General features: G+C 36.2%; 1 protein-coding gene across 4 annotated transcripts in view; it reads left to right on the top strand.

The window, feature by feature from the left end:
* SDK1 (sidekick cell adhesion molecule 1) overlaps nt 1-23,762 on the top strand; it is a 431,815-nt gene that overhangs the window by 125,339 nt on the left and 282,714 nt on the right. For all 4 annotated transcript variants that reach the window (XM_076350553.1, XM_076350555.1, XM_076350556.1 and 1 more), the window contains 3 exons: nt 4,190-4,349; nt 10,021-10,127; nt 14,249-14,396. In XM_076350553.1, coding sequence (XP_076206668.1) covers nt 4,190-4,349; nt 10,021-10,127; nt 14,249-14,396 — 415 coding nt within the window. The remainder of the gene's footprint in view (nt 1-4,189; nt 4,350-10,020; nt 10,128-14,248; nt 14,397-23,762) is intronic.

Genomic DNA, 23,762 nt, shown 5'->3' with positions numbered 1-23,762 from the left:
ATAACAATTGCATACAGCACCATTTTTGTATTTAAATGTCAGCATGAATCCAAACAAAAGTCTATGGGCATTATTGAATTAGTTCCTGAAACTATATTTTGAGATAAAATCCATCTAAGCTTTGCATATACCAAAGAAAGAAAATAGTCGGGCTAACCTGCCAGTATAATGGAACTCTTGCAGTTTAATGATGCACAAAAGCAAGGCAGACATGTTTTGGAGCAAATTTCCAGATAATTTTGGCATATTCAATCCTATTTTTTATTGAGATTTACATAAAAATAAATCTGCACCATCCTTTTAAGGATACTAGTCAGGATGTTAGCGAGTTTAGTAAGCAGACTTAATGAAAATTTGTAGAAGCTGTAAATATGTACCAACAGATTGGCATGTTATCCTTTTACTCCTTGCAACTCAGACAATTTTTTTATTATTATTATCATTTGTATTTTTAAATCAGTGTAGCTGAAGAGTCAGAGAGGCTGGAAGTATTAACACATTTAGCATTTAGAAGAAAGCAACAGTTTATAGCATGAATGCTTGCTTTTGGTTTGGTGTTTGTTTTTTGTTGGGTTTTTTTGTTTGTTTTTTTTTGGTTTGGCAGAAAACTATTTTAGCTAAGAATACTAATTCCAGTATTTTATTATTCCTGTTTCTAGGAGTCAGATAGGCTTTTTATTAGCTTTTTGCTCCATCCTTTGAAAGAATAAAAACTGAGATGCTCTCATGGTTTCTAAACTCTTGATCGGCCAAGGTTAGCCTTATGGTGAGCCCTTCCTGTATTTAATTAATAAAGTGCAAATATCTCATACCTGTTAAATGACCCCCTTGCATCTTCCATCCCTTAGCAAGTTCCTCCTTTCCTACAATTTCCTTTCTGAGATGACTTTCATTTTTCCTGCAATTTTTCCTGTTTCCCTGGGATGCTCTATAACAATCAATCTTGTCCTCATAGGTCTGGTTTAAAATTCTGCTTTCTGTTACAGCTTAAAGATGTAAAGCTTAGGGTGCAGCACCATTTTGATCACGTGTCTGAGGTGTGAGCAACACTGTGCTGCAGAAATGCCAAAGTCATCAAAGCTTTACTGCTACCTCCCTTCATGGAATCTTCGCTCAGTATTTTATTTTCATTTCTGCTTTCAGTGAATATTTAGTGGGCTCTGATTACATAATTGAATTTGAAAAACTGATGGTATGTGATTGATGAGAAAGTCAGGAATACAAGATTAGAAGATAAAATTACTTCGAGGGTTTAAGTAAATCTTCCAGAGAGCTGGGGTAATTTATAAAGCATGTTATATTCTTTACAAAAATATTCCTATAGGTCTATTAAATTTTAGTTTCTACCAGAATTGGACTGAATTTTGAGAATAATTTTCATGTAATACCAGCTTGACTGGGATCTTTTAAATTGGAGATAGCTCTGAGTGGGTTGCAGCATCACTGGGTTTGGAATATTTGAGTAGGAAATGTAGGGCTGAATGAAAGACTTGTGGCCAGCAGTCTTTGTCTTTCAAATAAATCATTTGTTCTTGGAAAGACATGTTAGAATGAGTAAGTGGATACTTCAGAGTAAAATAATGAAGGAAGTTATGCTGCTTGAGTCTTTAAATCACTGAAAAACAGGATCAACAAATTACTCGGGTAGAAGTTTATAGTGCAGATACCAGCTTCATTGTAATCTCCCTGAATGGCTCAACTTTCTTCAGGAAGGAATAGTTTAACAAGCTCATTTCATGAGCCTCTATATACTAGCAAGTAAATGTCATTGTTTTCAGGGGACTCGTCACTAATCGTTTCAATTTACCAATTGGACTCTCTTATAATCCCTTCCGCTAAATACGAGCACAACTCCCTGCCACTGCCTTTTCATCTCCAGAGGAAGCCTGACACCTTTAATCTTGCAAGGGCAGAATGTCTGTCTCATAACTCCTTTGGGAGACTCCCCAAAATATATGTGAAGCCTCTGAAAGGATTTACCATTTCCTCACTTATTTAGAAATATCTTTGTTAAAAATTGCTTTTTGCTCTGGGTAAAAGAACTGCATTTCACACTAACGTCGTCTAACTCTGGCTTAATTTTTTCTTTATAAAGTTTTAAAATATTGTTTGATTTTACTAGTTAGGAGAAAATGGGAATTGAGATAAGACTTCTTCACGGTATTTGCAGTCATTAAAACAAAAAAAAGAAGCTTTGTAGAATATAATCTCAGTCATGTAATAGAGTGGAGAAGTGCAAAAAACATCTTTGGTTTGCCTGAGACTATCTGCTAGTTTGGAATTATTCCTATTTTCTTATACATTGAATTGTCATAGCTTCCTGTATATCCAATTTAAAGAAAATATTACTGATCTATGCTAGCCATTAATTTTCAAACAAATTGTTTAAAATGCTACAAATCAGAAAAGGGCCTTTCCTCAAAATACACTTTTTAATTCAGTTTGTTAGGTCAGATTTTGAGTAATAGTTTATAAGAATTGCCTTAAGATGATGTGGGTTTTTTTCTGCAGAAATAACTATGTCTTTCTGAACTTAAATTCTAAAAACTAGGGTGACAATTTGTCAATACAAATCATCAAATGTGTACGCAGCTGATGTTCAACTTTATAGCCAATTGTAGCAAATAGTTTGGCAATGGTCAACCTGTGACTCCTCGACCACAGTCAGCTGAAGTGCAGCTGCTACCCTGGGACTGTGCGTTAGGCTGATAATGAGTCCGTGTTGCCATGTGGCCTGCTGAGTAATAAAAATTCCCTGATAAGGGGCGAAGTGAAAGATAAGGGCTTAGAGAGGTTGACATCACCAGGCTGAGCTGCATACCCACTGCTGTCCCAGTCTTCACTGGAACACTAGGGCACCTTGAAAGCCACTGACACCCCTCGCCCTGAGCTCCTTCTTCCCTAGTGTGTGTGGTTACTGTCTTGTGGCTATCAACTGTTAAAGATTATAGTATGTGACCTGTGGATTCAAAAATTTCGGACAGCCTTGAATAGTACATGAGGTCACTACCCCATAAACCATAAAAGATACCTTAAACTCTTTAAATAGCAGGTATAAAAATACCTGAGCTTAATCTAAAAGAAGTTTTAAAAGAAAGATTAGCAATTTAATGGAATGGTTAGTTGCACTGGGACAACATTTTTGTTTTTTGGTTTTGTTTTGGTTTTTTTTTTAATATATAAAATACACCCACCCACCCACCCTGCACTCCTAAAAAGCAGAGTGAAGTAACATCTACCTATTAAATATTATTCTGTATTTTATATTAAATCTCTGACTTTGAATGTAACTTGTGTATTTTATATATGTACATAAACATGTTAATTGTAGAAGGTATTTGTAAAATTCTAAGATTAAGTCTGTAGTTCCTACATAGTTACAAGTAGAAATTTGATGCGTAAAGTGTGAAAACCTTCATCTTCCAGAGGTGACAGGGGGTGGGTCTCCAGGAGGTGTAGACTTGTAATAAATCTGCATTTGAGTGGAGCTTTGGCAATTTACCAGTCGAGAATTTTGCTGCTTGGAGTATTTTGAGCATTTGTGATCCACGGGAGAACAAGAGTTTGAGACTACATGTGACCCTTGAACATTACTGAGGTACCTTAATTCAAAATCTGTTAGTGGTTTCAGGTAATATAATTTAACACATTTTTGTTGGCAATAGCGTTGAAAAACACATTAATCTTGCGATTTTGTGAGGTGTTTTTTTCTAAACTCTTTTTTCTATCAAAATTATTCTTTTACCCTGAGACTTCTCCTGCTGTGATAATCATTTCTATCCAAGATTACTCTTCTGGTTTCTATTCAAGAAATAAAAAAAAAGCTTTGAGTGGATTTAGGCCTCACAGAGGAGAGGGAAAAAAAAAAGCCAATAGGGCTGTTCACTGCCTGCCACAGTAGACAGTGCTGAAATTCTCATATGTATAAACAGTAAACATGGACAAAAGCTTTTCTGAGTGGGCACTTCTCTTCTAAATAAGTACCAAGGACTAAGGTTATCAAGATCTTGTGAATTCTGCCTCTAAAGATAAAGCTTGGTTATGAATATAACAGTGTAAGCCTTAACTACTGAATCACGTTGTCTCTTGTTTTATGATGGCCATTTTGAGAAGAAATGAGGTAAATATCAGTGGCTTATACTATACTTGCTTAAATAGCTTACAAACCCATTTTCTCTCTGTATTTCAGATGATGTTGCACCATACTTCAAGACTGAACCAGGCTTGCCCCAGATACACTTGGAAGGAAATCGACTTGTACTTACATGCCTTGCCGAAGGCAGCTGGCCCTTGGAATTTAAGTGGTTACACAATGACAGTGAAATAACCGCCTACTCCAATGAATATAAGTAAATAAAAGCTATATAATAGCCTTCTCTAAGTGCAATTGCAAAAAAAACCCAAAACAAACACCACTACCCGTCACCCAAATCCCCAATACCTCAAAACAGCTTTGTAGATACTGATACATTGACAATGCTTTTTATCATGAAAGAAGACTGTTTTTTGTAAACAAATAAGATCTCTATGAGAGAATCTCCTTTGCTAAAAATGATATTTCACACTTCAAAACAAGGGTCCTAACATAGAATTTTTAAGTACCAAAAATGCTTTTTGCTGCAGATGTAACCTTACATGTAATTGTAATAAATAGCAGGCATATTCCTTAGCTAAATGTTACATATGATGTGCTACTCATCCTGGAACAAAGCTAAGCTCAGTGGGACTCTTATTTTCAGTAAGATCTAGAAGAATGTAGTCTATCTTAAATTGCATATGAAACTTTCGGTTTCACTTATGAGAATGCGAAAATTAATCTTACAGTTTAACAAACTGTTCTTCTATTATGATGCACTTTGCTCCCAGGACCTCACAAGACATCCCACCAAGCAAGACAAAAACCAGACTGTGGCTAATCAGAGCTACAGTTTTACTGATGGGCAGCAGTTGGCTGGCCAAATATCAAAGTGTAAGACAGCCAAGTTTTGTCTGCTTTTCTTTAAAGGGAGCATTAACTGGGTCTCCCCTATGCAATTGGCAATTTTTATAACCTTATAGAAATTTAATATTTATGCAACTTATTTGTTGCTTTGAAATTTTCTTGAAATTACCTAGTGAATTCAGAAGTTATAAGGAGTGGGTATGTGACAGACAGAGCCCTTGTATAACACTTGTATCTTTAGCAAACCAAGCTAAATATTGCACTTTTGTAATTACATTGCTAAAGGTAGGGAAAAGTTGTGCTCCATCACTATAGATAGACAGTACAGTATAGTTTAGTATAAAAATGCAGATAATGATATCAAGTTGTATATTGTTACACAAGGTAGTCCATAATTTCTCAAAAATTTTCATAAATGTAACCTAACATTAGTTCTATTTTTTGTACTATTTACATTTACAGAGCAGTAGGGAAAAAAGTCCCTTAAATAACGTTGTAAAACTTTTTTGGGTTATTTAGCACATAAAGTATTTGGCAACTATGTTTCCAACCAAACATATAGTTCTATGTGAACTCTCCTAGAAATTAAAGACTTTTGATTGAGCCCTGAGTAATTGCATCTATTAATGGTTGCTGTTTTCAAGCCTTGAGATTCGCTGATACCTCAAAATGAGCCATACACGCATATAGAAGAGATTTGTGAATACTTTATAGAAAAATAAAAAAATCTCTAATAGCACAATTAATCACAGAAGGTTTGAGCGTCACTTTGTGTAAATGCCACTTGTTTTGATCAACAGCAGCAGAGTCTGTTGTAGTTTCTTGGTAGAAGGAGCTGACAACAGCTCTTAACTGCATAAGATGCTGAGAAAGTAAGACAAAGAAATGGTGTGGGAGGACAAAACACATGAACATGGAATCAACAAAAAGCAAAGGTTAGAACTCAAGCTTTGTAGATGTGCTAGTCACTGAGAGACTTACATTTCAGGATACTAGGAGAAACCTGAATAAGGACATGTGACATTTTGAAACTAAGATCAGAATGCCATGGTATTTCTTAAATAAGCGCACACCCTAACACAAAATTATAATTTTACTGTGTATTGCAGTATGTTAGAATCAGTGTATTGGAAGACCTTTCCCAAGCTGTATGTATACATACCTGTATACAGTACCTTGTTTCTTATTATTGGACTTAGTTGACTAGTGAACGTCAGGTCATGATGGAAGCTATATTTATTAATTTTGCATTTTTTATATTGTTCTTGTTTCTATTTCTAATTAAAACATCTGCTGCAGAGGTGATTAAGAAGATAGGAAACTACTGGTTTATAATAATAAAATAACATTGATAGAAAATATTAATTTAGAAGTTGCAGTCCTACTACTACTACTATACCACAGTCAGAGATAAGCCAAACAGGATTTTGATTCTATAGAAATGCAAAGCTTTAAGCTTCTGAAAAGGATTATATGGCATAGGTGCATTAGGATGAATGAAAGCAAGGAAAAGATATGCCTAGACATAAAAATTCCAGTTGCAGAATTTAAACTTTGACCCCATAATAGTTTGCTCTGCAGTTCTCTTGGGTAAATACTCTGTTTAAATGCATGAATCTTTCCTGTGTAAGTGACTTCTGCTGCAATTTGAATCATCAATCAAAGATTTTTGGTAATTGATATTACTTAGTGTGTCTCAGTTAAAGTAATGTCTATATTGTAACAGGCTGAAAATATTCAAAGCTTATTATAACACACCAAGTGAGTAAAGAACTAATTGGAGTCTTTGCATTTTGACATTGGTGACCCTGAATGAACAGCTTTTCTTTGTATAACGATGCTGATTATGTGCACAGCCTGGCTTTTATAGTGACTGTGCATACACTAGTTTGTATTAAGAATTTATATAACAACCTTATAAATTCTTTGTGATCTGAGATACATGTAATGAAAACAAATCAATATTGCTGACTGCAGTAGCAATTTCGGTTAAGTCTGTAAGTTAAGTCTTTAAAGTTCAGGCAGTGACTTTTTTCTTTTTCTTTTTTTCTTTGTTTTCTTTTGAATTAATTTCTGGACCAGGTGTGTCTTCCATATTTGCTTTTGTGGCCTGAAGATATTAATGTATTTGAATTTAAGAAACTAAGGTTATGTCTAAGCAGCAGTACACTTTCCTCCCAAACTACTTAAAAGCATCTGATTATTATATTGGTGTTTTTAACATTGGACATGTTTTAATTTTATTCTGTATTAAAAAAGTTAGATCAGTTGATGCATAAGTCCCTTGTTAAAAAGTTTGAATAGATAATAATTTGTATGACTATCTAATAAAATAAGTTTGGTTTTAATTCTGTCTCCACAATTATGGCTATTAAAACCCTGTAGCTTATAGGTTCACTTTTAACTCTTAGAGCATTTAAAATTAAAATGAGGGTGTAAATTTGAAATTAGGAATGAAATGTAAGCATTAGCATTTCTCCTTAGATGTTTGATACCACCTCATCCTTAAACTCTGACTCATTGCAATCCTGGTGATGGAGCATGTTATGCGCTGGAAGACTTCCCTTGAAGCTTTCTTTTTAGCTTGTCACTTTACATCTTTCTGTGGAAGCTTTCTGAACAGCCAGTTTCTGGTTGGCTGTACCATTAAAAACAGAGAAACTGTCTGGTCTGACTTTCTAAAGTACTTGCACAGATCCCCAGAAACCTTAAGTAGCCTCCTGGCATCTATACAAGAAGATCTTCTACCTTGAAAGTTAGAGTGTAGACAAAATTAAAGCAAAATTATGTCTTGTCACTGTAAAAAATTGTATTAACCTTTGATATAAATTCATTCCGTGGAAGAAAGTCTTACTTTGAATTTAGAAAGCACTATTTGTATCTCTTCTTGCATATCAGAAAATAAGTCGGATGGTGAAAGCATAGCACAAAAAGCAGTATTTTGACTGTTAGGTCAATAGAAAAGTATATTTTTAAAAAAGAAATCAGATATATGAGGTGCATAAAGACTGTTTAAAATTGTAAACGCAGAATTAGAAATTCCGTGAATATCTATTTATCTCTCGCACAGGTTTGTAATTTTCAAGTTAGTCTCAAATAATGTAAACATATGTTGTATCTCTTTTTTTTACTTTTGTTATTTAATTCTTCTAATTTTTCTTGCCTTACCTGCACATTGTTACCCAGTAGGTCCACTGAGAAGGCAACTGCTCAGTAGGTTTGGGCTGTCTTGGAATTTCCAAGGTAGATGGGATTTTCACTGTAAACTTCTAAAAGATTTTCTTGTCTTCAGGCAACATATTAAGAATGTTTCCTGCTGAAACTTTAATAAGTCAGAAAAGAAAACCAAAGTAGGACACTTCTGATCTAATTGATTTGTTTTGTCCTAGTTGCAGAAAAACTAAGTTTGCATTACTGTCTTAGTACAGATGAATACCAAAGAAAGAAGCCTTTAATTTTGGCTCTATGTAATAGACAAGCAGAGGAATAAATGTTAGCCAAGTACAACACTAAATCTTTATGGGAGGAAGAAAAGCTTGTTAAGCTATAAACTATTTGGTAAAATGAACTGTAAAAATGAATTGTCAATATTTATTTCTCAGAATCTTTAAATTTTATTCTTTTTTTTGGTAATGATGTTTTGCAACAATCGTCTGCCTGGCAAAGGAAATTATTCTGTAAGGAACTAGGGAAGCCTTATGTCCCATTGATTTCTATCCTATGCCTTGTATTTTCACCTATTTTCTCACTCTTTTTCCTATGGCATACTCATCAGGCAAGAGGCAACGTGGCTAATTCAGAGTTATATACTCACTGGCCAGCGAGTATTTGTGTGCTGATTGTTGGGTTTACTGTAACTCCCAAACAGAGCACCATTTTGAGTCTTCCTTATCTTCCCAGCACAAATTGTCATAATCCCTGGAGAAAATTTGCTGGTTGCTCCAAAGGAGGTCAGGAGGAGTCAGCTTAGGCGCAGAGGCAGACAGACAACACAATTGCCACCAACTCGTATACTTAGGAAGCCAGGGTCTCCTAGGAATCACAGTAGATTGCTAAAATTTGTCCATGGTGTTGAGCTCTGTTTTAATTCACTGTATTTGGTTGTCTGACCTATTTGCTATAGTGTGTTTGTTTGTAATTATAATGAAGTGATTATGGTCTTAATTTATCACTTAAACTGGATTTCTTCTACCTCCTTTGTTTTTATGCTGTCTGATCCTGTTCAGATATTAAGCTCTGTATGTGGCTGTGTATAGTATGTGTGAGTATGAGAAGAGGTGCTTTCTTTTAGTGGAATTAATTTCTGAAGATTAAAATTCAGCAGTTTTATTTTTCCTTATCTTTTCATAAAGACTTTCATTAATCCTACCATAATATCTCCAGAAGGTGACCGGGGGAATATGTGCTTTGATTAACGTTTGTTTAATGTGGGATTATCTATATTATTCGTGTGTTTTATTCACATTAAAACTGTGCCTATCAGCTCATTTTCATAGTTGAATGAGGAAGGTGAGCATTAGTGGACTAAGTGACTTTTTAAGTACAGCGAAGGACAGAACAAATACAACGTACAGTGCACTGTGTCTTTTCCAGTATTCTTCTGAGTTACAGTGGTCACGCAGTGTAGTAAACATCTTTTTTTTCATTGGAGAGCTTTGATATTTCTTGCAAGTCTTCCTAATGCCGGCGTTTAGATTGTAGTCTTCTTGTGCCACCTCTGAACAAAATACCAGGCATCTTTGCCTTATGAATGAGGGTAGATAAAACTAGGGAAAACATTTAAATCTGTATTTCAAGAGAATTTGCGGACAACTAATTAGTATTTATCAAATGTAGATCTTAAGACTGAAAGATATTTTATGTGTTTCAAGTATTTTTTTTTTTCTTCTATATAGTACAGACAATATTGTAGCCAAAGATCAGAGATTTTATGAGAATGCTGTTTGTAACAAGAAATACAATAGAGGCATTTGAGTCAATATGTGAAATATTAGAGGAGAAATAAGAAATGCCACATAAAGTAGCATTGATCTGCCTTTAGGAATAGGTGCACTATAATTCTGCATTTTGTCTTATAGGTACATCATCCCAGCTTTGCAGAGGTCTGATGCAGGCTTTTATCAGTGTGTCGTACGAAACAGGATGGGGGCATTGCTGCAAAGAAGATCTGAAGTCCAAGTGGCATGTATGTTTGAATTGAAGTTATTCTGTGATTCAGTAGCTAACCGATTCTTTTTGTGGGTAAAAAACCAACATACCAATAACATTTGCTAGTCTGAAAAGTTATTAGATATCATATTTAATAAATTTTAAAATTGCATTACAAGAAGTTTCACACTTACTCTAGTTATCTTCTGGGAAACAGTTCAAAGCAGTGCAACATTCAGTCTTTAGAGCAAGCTTTGAGCTGTTCAAAGCCATCAAACCGAGATCGTTTGGAGGTAGCTGTAGCATGAGAAAACTATTATACCTTTCCCCAAATACGCAGGGATTAAGAAAGGCCATATAGCACAAAATAAACAATCAATCAAAACAAAACAAACAAAAAAAAAGCCCAGAGGACAACAGAGGATATCTGAAAGAAAACCGTATGGTGGAGATAGCTCCATCAAGATTTTGGATCATAATTCTTGCGATACAAAATAAGCAGTTGTTACACAGTGAAAACCTTGCTAAGCAAACTTTAAAAGTCTGTTCTCAACACCTTTCTGAACCAAACCCTCCGATGTCTGTACCTCTTTAGTTTGTACTATGCAGAATTTTTCAGAGTTGACCTCTGACTTGGTATCTAACTTCCATTTGGAATGTTAAATTGATTTTCTCAGGAGTTAGTGCTAGTTAACATGACCTAAGAAATGATCGCATACTCTAATTTTCTTTTTTTTGGGTTAACATATAGAAAATATAATCCAAATAACTTGTTTGCAAATAATCATAAAATTTGGCCTTATTCTTTTTTCAAAGTAAAAACATAAAAAAAATTTAAAAAGAAACAGATTTGTATACTGTGTTTTAGCAACCTGATACATGGATCAAATTTCTCTTCCTCAGGGTCAATAACTGGAAATTCAGTAATAGTAAATGTCACTTGGTAAGTGGAGTTTAGATAAATTGAATTATTTATTAGAAACCCAATTCCAAGGAACTGATTCAAGTTAATCACTATGTCATGAGGGAAATTACACGGAATTTCCTGTGTATTAAAATAAAAACAGTTGTAAATGATACTATGCAACTTTTGGTATCATGTTCACCATTTTACTGTATTACAGTAAATTATGTTACTATATCTGTAATGTCAGTAATATCAGTAATTTGATGTTTGATCTCTCAGTGGTATTGTTTCAGAGATGCTGGGAGCTCATGTAAAAATAAACTGCTGCTAAAATGGGGTTTTCCTTCCCTGCCTTCTACCAGCCCTTTTGCCCCTGCTGTATACTCCTCCTAGTGATCTTGTGCTCACTCTGACGTGTGTCAGACCTTTGCAAGTACTTTTCTGAATATTCTTCTTCTGGTTTAGTGAATTATATCAGGTCACAGAGGATCTAGTGAAAGCTGGTGCGAGTGAATGTAACTGAGTGGGCTGAGGGACTTCCAACAAGGTTAGAAGGGGAAGGTGAGGGTGAGATGCTTCTCATTCTGCAGCAGTGAGCCATTAGATTAGCCTAGATGCCTCTGGAGTTGCATCTACAGGTGTGGTTTCAGGGGACAAAGGCTTTGGTAGCAGTACCAGAGAAACATACCCATTTTCTCCTGCATCCCATTAATCGTTCCCGCTCTTGTATTGCAATGTAGCACACTATCCCTTTAGGCTCAGCAGGAAAACTTGTTTGTGCAGCTGTGGACTGGGAAACTTCTCCAAAATTTAAAAAAAAGCAACAATTATTTTGTAGGGTTTGTTAAAATAATTCTTCCCCCCCCCCGCCCCCCGTCTGATTCCCTACGCAGCTGTACAGGCAGTTGTACTGGCGTAGTGGAGGGAGCAATTCTTGAGGAAGTACTTGTGGGAACGATAGTGAGGAGGCGGCACAGGAATACTTTACCTTGATACTGCTGCTAAAGAGTTGTGTCTCCTGAAAAGACAGCTTTATTCCCCTCTGAATGAGGGAAAGATTTGCAGTGAAGTGTTTTGTGTCTCCAGGCTTTTTTGTGTGTGCGTTTGGTTGTTCTTGAGAGAGAAAGACGTTTTAATTTTTTTCCCTCATTTAATTTGTAGTTCTGCATTGCTGAACAAGGCTAAAAAGCTATCTCTTAAGACTTCTCTGTCTCAATTAGGCAGTCTGTCTGTCTGTTTGTTTGTTTGTTTGTTTGTTTTCACTGATAAAGATATTGAGACAAAGCAAAGCAGATCTTATATGACTTGGGAGACCTTTGGTCTTGAACCTATAATGACCTATATGGCTTCTATAGTGAAACTTGTCAGTCAGACTTGCACTTTATTCCCACAGATTAAAGTGTTCTACAAGGTTTAGGTATCTTCTTTCTCCTCTACCCATGGTAGCTACTGATACCATGTGATTGTTTTCTGTATTTTAACATTTTTGATCTAAATTAATTGACTTAAGCTGTGTGGACATAAAGAAGTACCTGATATTTTGCCATATTTTACTTCTTGGTTATTCTTGAAAACATATCGGAAAGCAGCATTCCCAGGGGTTACTAAAGTCATCTTATCCCGTCATCAAGAGTTACAGGGAACTGTATGTTGGATGTTTAACTCAGAAGGGTTCACAGGAAATGAACTATTTTTGCCACTGGATAGAGGATGCTTCCCAATACACTTACACTCAAGATCTCCAGTGAAAAATTGAAAGGCACGAGTATAACGTGCATTGAGAAAGATCTGAGGTATTTTCCATGTCCTAGATCTCTGAAGTAGCAGAGAACTAATTAAATAATTTAAAAAATGTTCTCAACACGTGCTAACATATTACTTAACTGAACAGGAACAGATATTTGTGAGAAAACTGCTGAGTAAATCTTAATTACAGAATGGGCTTAAAAACTCTTGGACTGTGAAGACTAATCATATGACAGTGAAGTTAATTAGATCCACCTACGCGGTTTGAAACTTCTTTTCAAGTAGATGATCTGATTACAGTTGTAAGAAATATGGAGCAACAGAGGAAGTACAATGCTGATTATGTCTGAATAAATAACTTGAAAATCACAAAGATGATTAAAGCTTCTTTAAAATACCATGTGTTTTTAATTTCTGCTCTTGTTCTGTCTCTTCTCATCTCCTGCCATCCACAGACCTGATAGTAGTCTTCTATGTTTCAATGTGCTCTGCATCCCTCTCTGCACCAGAGAACTTGTAAAGAACCCTGTGGTCCTTAAAAAAAAAAAGGGGGGGGGGGAATTCAGTGGCAGAAACCAGAATAGTTCCCTCTGTGTGTGAGTTTCTTGGTTTAAAGCAAATTAAAATGCATAGAAGTTCTTTGGAGGGTGAATAAGTAGGAGCCTACAGCCCTGTTTATTTTAATGGATAGGAATGTGATATAAAAGGCAAAAGAAAAACAAGACGAAAACGTTCACTGAATTTTTACAAGGACTCCATAGATCCATAGATACATGAACTTGTCTGTGAAATAAAACCTTCAGAGACAGAGGTTCTGCAATTGTAGTTTTCTTTCTTCCAATAAAATTTTTGTTAAAAGCTGCTCTTTAATACTACTGATGCCTTTGTAAATGTCAGAGATCTAGATGCACTATTTAAATCGTAGTATAGTGCAACTAACAGCTACCAACATGACTATAGCCTTGTTATTTTGATATCCATTTGGGTATAATGGCTTACTCACATAGATCTAACTACACATTGGTTTGACTACAAGTGATAACAGCTGCTTGTCTATTTGTGTAGCTATGGATAAAAGGATAAAAAAAAATTGGTGACCAAAAAATTGATAAAATTATATACACCATTTGCATTCCTTTGCATTGCACAGGAATTTCTTTTATATTGTGCAAAGATTTATTTAAAAAAAAACCAAAAGAAACCACCATTAAAATGTCACTTTCCGTTAAAAACACTCAGTTATTGCAAAAGAACACTGAGGCCATGCGGTACTGCTGACTGATGCACTTCTTGTGTGCACTAGCAGCACTTGGATTTGCCTTATGCCTTATGCTCATCCAAATCTGTATTCATCAAAACTGTCTCATGATCTGTAGTGTCATATTGACTAATTATAGCAATGCCAATGACTATTGTACAACACAGTTATTTCTCTGTCCGCTGAAAAGAAATGGGGAGAGAGACAAGAACTTCCAGGACTCTTAGTATAATTTTTTTCTTTGCAGATATGGGAAATTTCATGGACACAAACCAGAGAAAAACAGTGACTCAAGGACAAGCTGCAGTTCTGAACTTCCTACACATACTCAGCTACCCAAGACCACAAGTGACATGGTTTAGAGATGGGCACAAGATTATACCAAGCAGCAGAATGTAAGTCAATTTAAAGCTCAAAATACCCCCACCCTAAAATATGATTAATTACATTTGATAACACAACTTACATTTTAAGTACACTAATTAAGGTTTAAAGAGAATAAAGTAGCCTTGTTCATACTAAGTTTGAGATAAATGGCTATTTTAAGACCATCTCTGAACTTCCTAAGCAGTTTGAGAAAATAATTCATGTGATTTTAATGGTCCTGGTGCAGCATAAGGGAGTAGATATGCAGAATGTCTGCACTTCCTTCATGCTATTCATTTTTATGATACATTTTGGAAAAGTAAATGTTCATCTTTCAATTACGTTTACTTGAGTGGACTAACTTAATGAATACTGAGATTTTTCTTTTTTAATATATGAGTCTGATTATTTTTACATGGAGTTATGCTTTTAATACTATTTTCCTCACAATAAAACTCTAAATATTGCTTTTTTTTTCCTTATCTTTTTAGCCTACAATGACAGTTTTATTTCTTTTTGACTAATTAGCAGCTCACCCACTAATGGCACAGTACTTGTGCTTTGATTAGTTGTTATCTCAAGGTGTGCTCATTTAGCCTTTCCTGAAACAGTTATGAAGCCATCCTGTGCTTTTACCTGCACAGTTTTATTTAGAGACTGAAGGGGTTAGCTGTAACATTAAAAAATGTAGATAAAATATTTTTTTACTTGCCTAATTTATTAGAAAACTGTTGAAATGCCAAGAATGTTGCTGGTTATTTTTATCTGTGTATTATATTTTCGTGTGTTCAAAGGCATAGATGTGCTAGCAACTGAGGGTAATAGGATGCTGCTAAATTCCAGAAGGGGTGGCGAGTCTTTAGAGTTTATGTTAGTAAGGGAAAACTCTTCTTGGATTTTAATTTTATTAATCCATACTGTATGTTTTACTGCTGCTTATGTGCATTTTTTAAACCTGAAAGCTAGTATTACAGGCTCTTTGAAACTGTTAAAATTAGGATTGCAGGGATGTGAAGCAACTATGTAATAATTTATGAATAATTTAATAGTAATTTGAAGAGAAACAAGCTGGAAGATGAAAAAGTAGGTTTCTGGGCAATCTCTTGAAGAGAGCTGAGTGACAAATCCTGAGTTATTAACCATTAAGAATCTACTTCCTCTACTCCTGCCACATTACAAATTTCCTTTTGTCAATGCTGAGAATACACAAATCAAAAAATTGCAGATGATGAAAAAGCCTTGTTATCCAGGTGTCAGACAGTTTCTTGGGATCTATTACTGGGGAACAGAACAAAGTGACCTAGGCAAATATGCAGTGTCTGAACATGAGACTTGTGTGAGTTCTCTTACAGGTTGGGAAAATTGCAAGTAGAGATAGAGTGTCATGTATTCATTAATATAAAATCCTGATTTTCATATGCTATGCTCTACTCTTACTCCTACCCTGTTGGGATTGTTAGGGTAAAATCACTTGTAATTCATAGCACTATGGTAATGCTTACAAATGGGAAAACTGTAAAACTCTGTTCTGTAGTAGGGGTCAAATATACCTAAAGGTTTCCACATGTATTTTATATCCCTGGTCAGAAATTTCATCTGAAAGGAGTTTGAAGACATTTGTCTGGCCTGTGTAGGAATTTCTAAATACTTTTGCAGTAGAAGTACATGTGCTGAAAGTGTGAACCTCCTTGGAAGTTTGATATATGTCGTATAGTAAGCCTGATAAGTTCAGGAAGTGACAGATTTATGGTACACATACCAATCATCAGTGCACTCTATGTGCAGTAGGTCTGCTGCTCCCTCAAAGTATTGGAAAAACCATATAGCATCCACTCACATATTGCTGTCTGTGAAATTCTGGAAGTAAATATGGCAGTCCTAAAAATACAGGAAACCTGAGACACGGCGAGGATGCATATAAAACCGTGGGAAATGTAAAAATATCTTGTGGGAACTCTGTTTCTTATCTGTGGAGCAAGTTGTGCATTTAACATCATGTTTTCTGTACACAAACAAGTGTATCAATTTAACGGATCACCTGCTAAACTGATCCGTTAAATTGATACAACCACCTTGTATGGATGCTCTTTAAACTGATTAAAAGTACCTTATATTGCTAAATCAATATAAAGCTTTTTTAATCCTCTTAAACAAGCTTACAATGATTTGGCCACATCAATCAGCTAGTCTGTCAGCTATAATAATGATTTCTAAGAGTGACATCGCTGCAGTGTATGCAGACTGAGGAAATAAGCAGTCCTAAAAATGAGGACAGTAGCAGTGGTTATGGTACCCAACAATTTCTCATCAGTGCCCGTTGAATACAGACGAAGTTGGCATTGCCCAATATTTTATCTGTAGCAACTTTTAAGAAAACAATTCATTTACATAGTTGGTCAAGTTAACTCTTACTCATGCAAAAGCCTTAATGTACACGTACTTAACATGGCTCCATTTTTGTGCTATAATAATGATCCTGATGTTTATTTACAGAGGGCTACTGTCACCACTAGAATGAATTCATTTCACTGATGTGGAAACAGAGAGTGTGCTGAGTTGTCCCTATGTGAGAAATAGGAAAGATCAAACGTAAGGAGTAGTTCTGAGGAAAAAAATAGTTCTTAAGGTGTTTCAAGGAACGTCATTTAATTGGCTCTGCAGTAGGGTTTACCTAGCAGGTTTAAGGTAGTAAATGCTGATGTCTTTCTCTTTCACTGTTTACGGGTATTTAGGACATTTATGGGGAGAGGTTCTGCCAGCTATTCAGCATTCCAAAAGCAGCGTACTAGGGAGCCAAGATAACAGAATTGCTGAATTGTCAAAAAATTCTGGTATATATGTATTATTTTAAAGATACTTTACAATATGTCAAATAAGACTCTTATTTGTTCTTTGTGTTTTCTAATAATTATTTATATATGTTAACACAGTTGCCAGTTCTAACAGATCATAGTATCATAGAATGGTTTGGGTTGGAAGGGACCTCTAAAGGTCATCTAGTCCAACCCCCCTGCCGTGGGCAGGGACAGCTTCAACTAGATCAGGTTGCTCAGAGCCCCGTCCAACCTGACCTGGAATGTTTCCAGGGATGGGGCATCCACCACCTCTCTGGGCAACCTGTGCCAGTGCCTCACCACCCTCAGCGTAAAACATTTCTTCCTTAGATCTGGTCTAAATCTACCCCCCTTTAGTTTAAAGCCATTCCCCCTTGTCCTGGCGCAACAGGCCCTGCTAAAAAGTTTGCCGCCATCTTTTTTATAAGCCCCCTTGAAGTACTGAAAAGCTGCAATAAGGTCTCCTCTAAGACTTCTCTTCTCCAGGCAGAACAACCCCAACTGTCTCGGCCTTTCTTCATAGGAGAGGTGTTCCATCCCCCTGATCATTTTCGTGGCCCTCCTCTGGACCTGCTCCAACAGGTCCGTGTCCGTCTTGTGTTGAGGGCTCCAGAGCTGGACGCAGTGCTGCAGGTGGGGTCTCACCAGAGGAGATATTCCTGAATTCTGATGACCGGGTGTAACAAACCTGTAATTTCCTGTTTCTCTTACTGATCATTAGGCTGAAAAGTGTCAATTGTTTAGGCTAGGGGAAAAAAAAAGATTCAGTGGATAGCTTAGGTTTCACCTTTTTTTAGTCAGAATGGTAATCCTACTCTGTGAGTGTGCGTGGCTGTGATATTTTCTGGGAGAAAGTTTCCTTTGAGACATAGGTAATTTTTTTCAAACTGCATATTCTGTTTAATTTAACTGGTAGTGTAACTCATGGTGGAATTTTGCAGCAAATAACTATGTATTAATTCCCATTTTAGTGGTGTTGGTGCCATAATATTTTGTTAAAGCCCCCAGATAAAAACAAGAATAGCATGACAAGTTCCTCCTAAATGAGTTGGCATGTAAAGTCAACAAATCCCTGTATAATTTATGAATGTGAAGCAAATGGCCTGCATATACTCATAGGGTTGTTGTTATAGTTTATGACTTGAGGCAACTAGCAAATCTGCAGCAGAGCTCATGCGACATGATGGTGTGTATTTAAAAATTTAAGTCCTAAAATTTTCTCCCCCCTGCTTAGTACAGTGTGCATGTATATTCATTTTGGCTTTTGTGCATTAACTCTCACCAAAGCCTCAGCTTGATATTTTAAAGGGGTGTTTGTAGATCATCAGAAGGAAGCTGTGTACATGCTAGAAAACTATGAAGTGGAGAATCAGAGAGAAGATCAAAAGATTGACAGCAAGAGAAAATAAGCAAGGAGAGGAATTAGGGTTTGGGATGGTTTTTATTATTATCTCACATGCAGATTTCCCAAGAAGTTTTAGAAAAGACTTCATGTTACACCTAGACAGATTAATGTTTTCCAAATACACCAGTAGACTAATGTGGAATTACAACTGCACTATTATCCAGGGTCTTGACTGATGGGATGATTTCGCCTGTTTCCCCACACATCTTACAGAAAACAATAGCCTCTCTAAAGGTAACTGCATCAAGAGAAATTGCTACTCTGAGATGTCAAGTATTCAGCTTGCCTTGCCTGGGTGTACTTCATCAGACTTAAAAGCAGAGCGTATTTAACTTTCTTTACATGAGGCATGTACAGTACCTTGGAGAGGCACAAAGGACAGTAGCACCGTCAAGGCCTACAATTGCCTTTCAGTTGTGGTATTGAGGAATTAAATTCTTAGTACTCTTAGAGGATTTTTTTACCTTTTTCTAAGTGAAGGACCTTTTCACTGAAAAGGTTCACTCTAGCCATCAATTCATTTATTGCTGGTTTCTTCTTTAAGAAGAAAACTTCTACTATGAAGACATTATTACTGTATTCATTAGCTTTCTTACAGTGAAACTATTTTTTTCCCTTGGTAAGCTGCAGTCAGGCGAATATTAACTCATGTCTTTTTTTAGTGGAATTATGTCTGACACAAAACAGGAAAGTTCATTTTTGGCATATGAAGGCATTTCTGGGGTGTCCCTTTCAGCTGGGTGGACATTTTGTCACTTAGTTAACTGTTAATGAACCAAAACATTTTACAAATGCACTTCATCCCACTAGACAGGGAAGATGAATTGCATTGCCTTTAGGTACACGAGTTTAATATCTATTTTTTGCAGTAAGAACAATTCATTATGCATTTGAATGTGTGTGGTCATTACTAACTCTTATAGAGACTAAATGTGCTGACAGATTGTGGAATGAAAATATGTTAGGCACAAGCAACTGTCAAACATGACTTGCTGTGGTTTTGAACACTCATAATACCTTGCAAATAAGCAAAGCTGGTGCAGATTTGCTAGCCGTTTGTTAAGGTGAAATTTTAAATATATTAATGACAGTCTCAGAAAAAAGTAGGTGTAGCTAAATAGGCTTTAAAAGATGAGAAAAATTAAAATATCTAGGAATAATACATCAGATTTGGGGCTGATATTAACATTAGACTAGGGTTTACCTTGATGATAGCAGCTCACTTAATGTGCCATGTATACATCTTTCACGTTAAAACAAACACCACTTCATTTTATATGAGCAGTTCTAGTGACAGCAATGCATTTCTCTACAAATACTAGCCTGTCATACAACTTACGTTAGTTGCACATAATTACTTTTCACATACACCGGATAATACTTTAATTAAAATTGTGGTGATTAGCATTAGTGAACAATAAATTCAGAGACTGTCAACTCTGCAGTGTATTAGCTGAGCAATACTTTAAAAAAAAAAAATTTGCAGATCTTTTAAGTCTGCTAACATTATAAAGTGGAGTGACACCTCTCAGCAGTAAGAGATGTGACAAAAAATACTATAAGCTGTTTTTATCTGTCCGTACCTTTTACAGGCTCCACATTAATTTTAAAGTCAGTACCTGAAAAAGAAGAATAGTTTGTAGAATTAAATTATTTCTTTACACTGAAATTCATTAGTACCCTGTTATTCATTTATTTAACCAAACTTCTGCATTGAGTAATTTCAATTTGAAGGAACAGGCAGCACTAGGAATCATCTCACATAAAATTTTACTGTTATCCCCAAGGGCCATATACATATGAAAGACTGTAGGGAAATCTCCCATCATCTCTTCAAGTACTCAGTTTGAGCAGTCCCGGATGCTGTCAGTGGACAGTTTTGAGTACTATTGTCTAGTGTCTTCAGCAGAGGAAAACGTTAACACCTCAGGGTAAGCAAATCCCAGGATTATTTTCTAAATCTGTTTGGCTTGTCTAGATTCAACCTCACTGTTTTTCTCTCTGCTCATAATTTGTTTGCCACAGATTTGAAACATCTGTTTCAAAAATTAATTTATTCAGACCTCAACTTTTAGGGTGAAATCTCGTGTGCTGGTTAGATGAAGGGAGAGGAAGACTGAGTCGTATTTGGGGACCACGTATGTGCTGAATGCAGGGTGTGTAGGAGCAACACAGCCCATCATAGGGTGGAAGAGGGATAGCAGAAAAAAATTGCTGCCAAAGACCATGCCTTTTAGCAAGGCTCATTTGGAAGTGGATTCCTCCCAAGAGAGAGACTGCGACTGATGAGATGCGAGGCACATTTTGGGATTTGACCAATATGTTTCATTATAAATTTGGACCGAAAACCACAGAGGGTTTTTTAATATATATTTTTTTATAAGCCAGGGAAAGTTGCTGCCATTATGATACTACTGTAAAATCCATATTTTTTGATAGAAAAAGAATGGATGCTTGGAACTAATATTGTGTTTTAATGGGTCTCAGCTGCTCACAGTATCTTTCAGCACAATCTTCAACAGCTGTAAATTTCAATAAAACTTTAAAGATCACTGTCCAAGATGAAAATCTGACTGTTGGATATTGTTTTTCCTAAGATGATCACATTTAAAGAACAGAATAATTCTATGTGCCACTAGGTTTATTAATCATAGATTTGGAATTTGTAAAACAAAGGGAATGGAAGTGTCACTAGAAGGAAACCTTTTTGCTCTAAGTATGATTTAGTTATCACAGCTTGCAGTAGAAATTGATTTATGAGTTTGTGGCTTTCTGGGGACAAACGTACTTTGAGAGAGAAAAACACGGACTATGAAAAAAGTGTTAATATTATTACTCTTTGAAAGTGAACTTACGCTATTTTTTTAAAACCAATTTAGAGGTGGGTAAGTATGAAGACTCATTGTCATTGTACTTTGGGGCTCACTTCTTGCATCTGCTGCATTTCCTAATCAGAACTAATTATGATATTAGGGACAAATCACAAATATAATCCTTTAACAACTAGTGTGCTTTTGTGGAAAAACATTTTTCTGTCCGTCTTTGAACTACTCTGTCTACAAATGGAAATATTTTAATATGCAGCCAGGATAAGACTATTAAAAGTGTTGCAGTCATTCTTAAGAGCAAATATGCAAAAGAAACCTATTGCTTTATGCTTAAAAAGTGGCAATTGTTCACAAATCCCTGGGAACAATTTATCTCCTATTACCCCTCACATATCTCTGTTTTTATGGAAATAGATGCAAAATGCTTGTGACTTATCAAATATAGCAGAAGATAATGTCTTACTTTGTTAACAGTATTCAACTTGAATTTAAAGAATTTGGTACATGGAAGAAAATTTGAAGCAGACCTTACGTTAATTAATGCTGCAGAGAAAGGAAGAAGCTGGAAGCTTGCCTATGGCTTACCTCTGATCCTTAGTTGTGAATGGAATCTTTAGCTGTTTTGTGTTTGGCCTTCATCTAACAGATTCCAAATGAATTTAAATAAATTGTAAATGCCCTGTCTGAGGTTTCATGGGTCTATCTGATCTGTATGAGAGGGGTGATTTTTGGCTCTGGTGAAACTTTGTAAAGGCATCTTGCAATTAGAAGTGAGAAAAAACAGTCAAGCTCTGCCAGTATTCATATGAAATCTATTTGTCTGCTGCATGTTAGCACTACCTTTTATTTCTTAATATACGCCTGTGGCTATTTTTATATATTACACAAATCTGTTGTTTTACATGTCAGGACCAATTCTAGACATAGACAAGCAAGGCATCTGTTTATTGGGGTGACCACAGCCATCACTTGCTTGCTCAGCTTTACTGTCTTTGCTTTTCCTTCTAAACTCCTGTCACTAGAGTGGGGAAAGAGTAGAATAGATCAGCCTACTTTTCATCATAGCAGTGGCAAGGGGAAAGGATAAGAAAGGGAAGTGCTGGAGGAAGTCTATGCCTCTCCTCCCCTTCCACCTGACTGATACATGCTGTCAGCACAGAAATGAAGAAAACCATAGTTGGGTCAAGACAGGTGCATGTGTGGAGTCTGTGATACTGGGGGAGAGAGATGGATTTGTGTTGTTCAACCCTGATGGAGGAAAGAAAAGACAGAGAGAGGAACTTTGAAGATGGCATGTCCTGGGGAAATGGTCGCAAATCCTAGGAGAAGGAGGGGCTGGATGAGGAGGAGTTGGGAAGACTGTGGTCTGGGAGTGGTGGTCTTCAGCTTTCACTCACATGGCAGAGGGACTGCCAGTGTCCTGAGAGCATGGCCCATGCTCGTGTTACCATCTTAAGCCCCATAGGAACAAAAGCCAGCCTCCCCAAAAGATCAGAGAAGTCCCCACGCCTGTTCCATGAGCTGCCTCACTCTTCCGTAATTTATTCCCCCAAAATCTTACTGACCCTCTCCATCCAAACTCCCACCATAACCCCCCATATTGCCACTGATCCCTCCCAGATGTATGTCCCCTCTGGATCTACCCTCCCGTCACTGGAAAACTGAACGTTGCCAATATTTTGTCTTTGTAGCAGCTTATTTGTAGGAGTGGAACCTAATGTGCAATTGACAAATCAATTCCTAGCTCAAAAAGCAGGAGAAGAAATATCTAGCGATTTCTGGTTTGTATGTTCCTGGCTACTTGAATTCTCAAAATAGAGGTGTAAAGGAGACTTTATTTAGGAAAAGCACTTGCAACCATTGAAGCTAAGATATGTACAACAACATTTTATGTATTTTTCTCCAAAACCTCAAAGGCTATTCACTTTTTAAAATAGAGTTTTGCTAGATTTTGCTCAATGATTTTTCAAGGAACTGCATTTGCTGTTGTCATTCAGCAACCAATACCATTTGCAAGAATTTTAACAACTCTGTTGCTGTCTGCCAGCTGCCATGTGTTCTTTTCCTACTCCCAGCATAATAGCTCTTCACTGGAAGAAGAGTGCAATACTTTCATAATAATCACTAGTTCAAATCACTGATTATTTTAAAACATCAAATCTCATTTTTGGCAATCCATCATCTGTTTCCATGGGAACTGAAACCGGCCTTAGCAGCAACAAGAAGCAGAGTTTATTGGGATACTTATAAATTTCAATGGCTGTTGTTAACCGCATTTTCTGTTTACCCAACAGATATTGCAGCAAGAACCTCATAATACACTTTTAA

The sequence above is a fragment of the Aptenodytes patagonicus genome, chromosome 13 (genome assembly GCF_965638725.1).
Source record: "Aptenodytes patagonicus chromosome 13, bAptPat1.pri.cur, whole genome shotgun sequence".
Classification (NCBI taxonomy): Eukaryota; Metazoa; Chordata; class Aves; order Sphenisciformes; family Spheniscidae; genus Aptenodytes; species Aptenodytes patagonicus.
This window is presented reverse-complemented; position numbering and strand designations above follow the sequence as displayed.